The following is a 4,908-nucleotide window of genomic DNA, read 5'->3' as shown; positions in this document are numbered from 1 at the left end:
CAAGGGCTGACCCGTCCTGTGTGCTTGCAGCCGTCGGTGGGCCAGGTGGCCCGCGTGGACGTCAGCAGCAAGGTGGAGGTGGTGTGGGCTGACAACTCGAAGACCATCATCCTGCCCCAGGTGAGCCCCCTGCTCGGGTTGTGGCTGTGGCACCTGGCAGGGCCCGACCCTCAGCTCGGGGAACGGGGAGACGGCCTCGGGATCTCCGGGAGGGCCTCTCCTTCTGGGAATTAGGGTCTCAGAGAAAGCTTGAGGAGGAACAGGCGTTTGGATGCAGCCTGGGTGAGTCAGGAGAACAGAGGGGCAGCCCGGAGCCCGCCCCCCACCCCGCAGACTCCCCAGACTGGCGGGCCCATGCCGGTTTTCACAGACCCCCCCAGACTTGCCTGGACCCCATCTCGCTGCTGGGAAGGGCAGGTTGCTTCCTGGAGGAGACGAAGCCTTTCCCTCCTGGGGATGCTCCCCAGACCAGGAGGGGAGCGGCCTGGTCCCAGCCAAGGGCCTGGGCAGTGGGGCCCTTTGACCCTTGTTCAAGCCGATCCGCTTGCCCCTCTCCTGGCGCCGACTCAGGCGGCCCTCCCCAGGCGGCCATTCCTGGGGCGGGGCAGGAGATGCCAGGCCAGCCCCCTGCCCCCTCCCCTCCTCCGGCGTCTTCCCGCAGAGCCCTCCGACCCCGTCCTCTGGGCTGGGCCTGGTCTGCGCGAAGGGCCGGTGCTGCGGGGGCCGCGGGCAGGGAGGCTGGGCAGACTGTAGCCGGAGCCCCGGGCCCAGGTGTGAGCCGGCACTTCCCGTGGCCGCCAAGCGCAGAGCCGGGGCAGGGTCCTGCCGAGCCACGGTGGCGGTCGGTCAGCTCTGAGGGTGGGGGTCGGGCACCCCCAGAGCACCTCCCAGCGGCCCGCCGCGTGCCCCGCAGCACCTGTACAACATTGAGTCTGAGATCGAGGAGTCCGACTACGACTCTGTGGAGGGAAGCACCAGCGGGGCCTCGTCGGATGAGTGGGAGGACGACAGCGACAGCTGGGAGACGGACAATGGGCTGGTGGAGGACGAGCACCCCAAGATAGAGGAGCCCCCCATCCCGGCCGCTGAGCCGCCGGCAGCCCCCGAGGAGGACAAGGGCGTGGTCATCAGCGAGGAGGCTGCCACCGCCGCCATCCAGGGGGCCGTGGCCATGGCGGGCCCCGGGGCCGGGCTGATGGAGAAAGCTGGCAAGGACGGGCCCCCGAAGAGCTTCCGGGAGTTGAAGGAGGCCATCAAGATCCTGGAGAGCCTCAAGAACATGACCGTGGAGCAGCTCCTGACCGGCTCCCCCACCTCCCCCACGGTGGAGCCTGAGAAACCAACTCGGGAGAAGAAGTTTCTGGACGACATCAAGAAGCTGCAGGAGAACCTCAAGAAGACCCTGGACAACGTGGCCATCGCAGAGGAGGAGAAGATGGAGGCGACGCCGGACACGGAGCGCAAGGAGGACAAGCCCGAGGGGCAGTCACCGGTGAGGGCCGAGTGGCCCGGCGAGACCCCGGTGCTCTGCCAGCAGTGCGGCGGCAAGCCGGGGGTCACCTTCACCAGCGCCAAGGGCGAGGTCTTCTCGGTGCTGGAGTTCGCGCCCTGTGAGTTGGCCGCCCCCGCCCAGGGGCCCCCTTCCCCGGCGGTCTGGGTCCGCGTGCCCGAGGGCTGGTGGGGGCGTGGGGGGCCCCCGGCGGGGTCTGACCCCTCTCCTTTCCCTCCAGCAAATCATTCTTTTAAGAAAATTGAGTTCCAGCCTCCAGAAGCTAAGAAGTTTTTCAGCACAGTCCGGAAGGAGATGGCGCTGCTGGCTACCTCGCTGCCCGATGGCATCATGGTCAAGACCTTTGAGGACAGAATGGCAAGTGGCCTGTGCGGGCTTGGTGTGGGAGGGCCGGGTGCGCCGGTGGGCGCTGGCTGCCCGGCGGAGTCCGGCCCAGGCCAGACCAGGTGGCCCGCGCCTCCCCTCCTCTTGGAGCTGGTTTGAAAGTGTAATTATCGCCTGAGTTTACTCCCGTGTGTGAAAAAGGATTCACAGGAAAAGCAGGTCGCCCTTGGGGGTCACCTCAGGCTGGGGAGGGGGCGCCTGCAGGCGACCGTGTCCCACCCATGTTGATGCATGCGGACTGGCCGCAGCACAGGCCCGAGGCCGCCTCCGGCTCCTGTCAGGGCCGCGCCCCCGAGGTGCTGGGGCCTGTCCCTGTCCAGGCAGGAAGGGGCAGCTCCGTGCACGCTTCGGCCGAGGGCCTGGCTCGCTCCAGCCCTGGAGGATGGACCTCGGCCGGCCAGCGACCCACAGCGGCCAAGACCTTAGGCCGGGGCAGGGAACTGGGGGCAGGGAGCAGCTCGAGGTTCTTAATGCTGTTGGGGTTTGGAGTCTTCTTGGACTGTGGTAAAGTTCCTTCCCACAGCCCTGAGGGGCGGGAGAGGCGTGGCTCTGTGCCCCTGTGCTTTTCTCAGTCTGGGAGGGGGGAGTGCGCCCCCCTGAGGCCGTAGGGTGGCCCTAAGAATGTCCCGAGGATCCTGGCGCTCACTTAGCCGTCACCGCCGGGATGACATGAGCAGCTGAAGAGTTGCGGCGCCGAGAGGCGCCTGCCCACGAGTGCACACGCTGCTCTCGCTTAGCTCCTCTGGGCTGCCGCTCCCCTCGTGCACCCCGCGCGGAAGCGCCAGAGGAGCGGAGCCCGGCGGTGTGGAGGCCCCGCCAACCTGGCCCTCGCTCGCTCGCTCCCTCCCAGGACCTCTTCTCAGCCCTGATCAAGGGCCCCACCCGCACCCCCTATGAGGACGGCCTCTACCTGTTTGACATCCAGCTCCCCAACATCTACCCGGCCGTGCCACCCCACTTTTGCTACCTCTCCCAGTGCAGCGGCCGCCTAAACCCCAACCTGTATGACAACGGGAAGGTGTGCGTCAGCCTGCTGGGCACCTGGATTGGAAAGGTGAGCGCGGGCGGCGGGGCGGGCGGGGGCCGGCTCCGGCAGCGCTGACGGCGCCCGTGTGCCTTTCAGGGGACGGAGAGGTGGACCAGCAAATCCAGCCTTCTCCAGGTGCTCATCTCCATCCAAGGTACGCGGGGCGGGGGCGGCGGGGGCGGCCCGGGGACCCTCGGCCGGCGCCCCGCCCCGCGCTGAGCTCGGGCCCCCGCAGGTCTGATCCTGGTGAATGAGCCGTACTACAACGAGGCGGGCTTCGACAGCGACCGGGGCCTGCAGGAGGGCTACGAGAACAGCCGCTGCTACAACGAGATGGCGCTGATCCGCGTGGTGCAGTCCATGACCCAGCTGGTGCGGCGGCCCCCCGAGGTGTTCGAGCAGGAGATCCGGCAGCACTTCAGCGCCGGCGGCTGGCGGCTGGTGGCCCGCATCGAGTCCTGGCTGGAAACGCACGCCCTGCTGGAGCGGGCCCAGGCGCCGCCCGGCGGGGCCCCCAAGGACAGCAGCTCGCCAGAGCCGCCGGCCGCGGCCGAGCTCTCAGACCGCGCCCGGGAGGAGGCGGAGGACGGAGGGCCGGCCCCCGGGGAGGCCTCCCAGGGCTCAGACTCGGAGGGCGGCGCCCAGGGCCCCGCCTCGGACGGCAGGGACCACAGAGACCAGACCTCGGAGGCCGCGCCCGACGCCTCGGTGCCACCCAGCGTCAAACCAAAGAAGCGGAGAAAGAGCTACCGCAGCTTCTTGCCCGAGAGGAGTGGCTACCCCGACCTCGGCTTCCCGCTCTTCCCGCTCTCCAAGGGGTTCGTCAAGAGCATCCGGGGCGTCCTGACGCAGTTCCGGGCTGCTCTGCTGGAGGCCGGCATGCCCGAGACCACGGAGGACAAGTAGCTGCCCGCTCGCTCCCCGCCCTGGAATCCGCCCCCTGCCCTCCCCCGTTCCCAGCGCGAGCCCCCCCTTTGCCCTCTTCTCCCCAAGGTGAGTTTGACGCTGAAGTGCAAGAAGTTTCTGAGATGCTGCCATTTCTGTTCGGAAGCAATCTTTCCCCAGGCGCCCACGCAGCGGCAAAGACCGCCCGAGCCCCCCTGCTGACTCCGTGGCCGCGGGCAGGGCGTGCCGGCACCCCTCCCCTGCCGTCAGTCACCATCTCAGGTCGGGTGGAGTGTCCACGGCCTGCCCTGGGGTCTCCACGCCCTGTGCCGGCGGGTCAGCAGCGGGGGCATGGACGTGCCTTGCATGAAGTGTGTCTGCCGGCGCCGCCCCCGCCCGCCAGCCTCGAGCGCCTCTGCCCTCCCCGCGCCCCGCCCTCCTGCGCCAGGCGCCCTCCAGCAGGGCGCTGCAGCTGCTGTCGCCGGCCCCCGGCTCGGGTCTGGCCCACAGCTCGTCCTCAGACCTGTTGAAGTTGCTCTCGAAGAGAGACGGCGGCGGTGGCCGGGGGCCCTCACCGAACGGACGTGAGGACCGCGGCTGTCTCCTGGGTGGGCTGCGCAGCTGCCCTCAGGCCTCGCCCCGGGACTGAAGCCCGGCTGCGCCCTGCTCGGCCTCCCCCAGGGCCCGGCAGGCCCCACGGCCGCGCCTGCAAGGCCAGGGCAGGTGCCGGGCCTCTCCGTGGACCACGCCCCGGCTCGGCCGCACGCCCAGGGGCACGGAGCACAGAACAGCCGGCGCCCCTGCCCTGGGGCGCTCCTGCCCGCTCCCCGCTCCCCCTCCAGTGAGAGCAAGGCCTCCTCAGCCCTGGCGCAGAAACGCTGCGGCTCCGTCCGGGAGGCGGCCGGGGCCTCCTGCAGAGCAGGCCCAGAGGTTTACACGTTTTCTAGCTTTTGATAATGTGAAGCTCCAGGTTGAGAGGAGGGTGCTGTCGGGCACATGCAGCTATGTAATTTTTGGTGTATGTATGTAATATTTAAGGTTGAAAGAAAATAAATCTCAAAAGCAAAGATATTAACTCTTATTAGAAAAAAGACAAAAAAAA

At 68.4% G+C, this 4,908-nt stretch overlaps 1 protein-coding gene across 1 annotated transcript in view; it reads left to right on the top strand.

Annotated features, from left to right (window-relative positions):
* Positions 1-4,901, top strand: part of UBE2O (ubiquitin-conjugating enzyme E2O) — a 10,237-nt gene extending 5,336 nt beyond the window's left edge. Inside the window, exons 11-16 of the mRNA XM_012733018.1 lie at positions 31-120; positions 914-1,610; positions 1,731-1,867; positions 2,745-2,948; positions 3,018-3,075; positions 3,157-4,901. Coding sequence (XP_012588472.1) covers positions 31-120; positions 914-1,610; positions 1,731-1,867; positions 2,745-2,948; positions 3,018-3,075; positions 3,157-3,827 — 1,857 coding nt within the window. The 3' untranslated portion in view covers positions 3,828-4,901. The remainder of the gene's footprint in view (positions 1-30; positions 121-913; positions 1,611-1,730; positions 1,868-2,744; positions 2,949-3,017; positions 3,076-3,156) is intronic.
* The last annotated feature ends 7 nt before the right edge of the window (positions 4,902-4,908 follow it).

Source organism: Condylura cristata, unplaced genomic scaffold (genome assembly GCF_000260355.1).
Source record: "Condylura cristata isolate star-nosed mole 26May11 unplaced genomic scaffold, ConCri1.0 scaffold00038, whole genome shotgun sequence".
Lineage (NCBI taxonomy): Eukaryota > Metazoa > Chordata > Mammalia > Eulipotyphla > Talpidae > Condylura > Condylura cristata.
The sequence above is the reverse complement of the archived record's forward strand: the minus strand, read 5'-3'. Positions and strand labels throughout refer to the sequence as shown.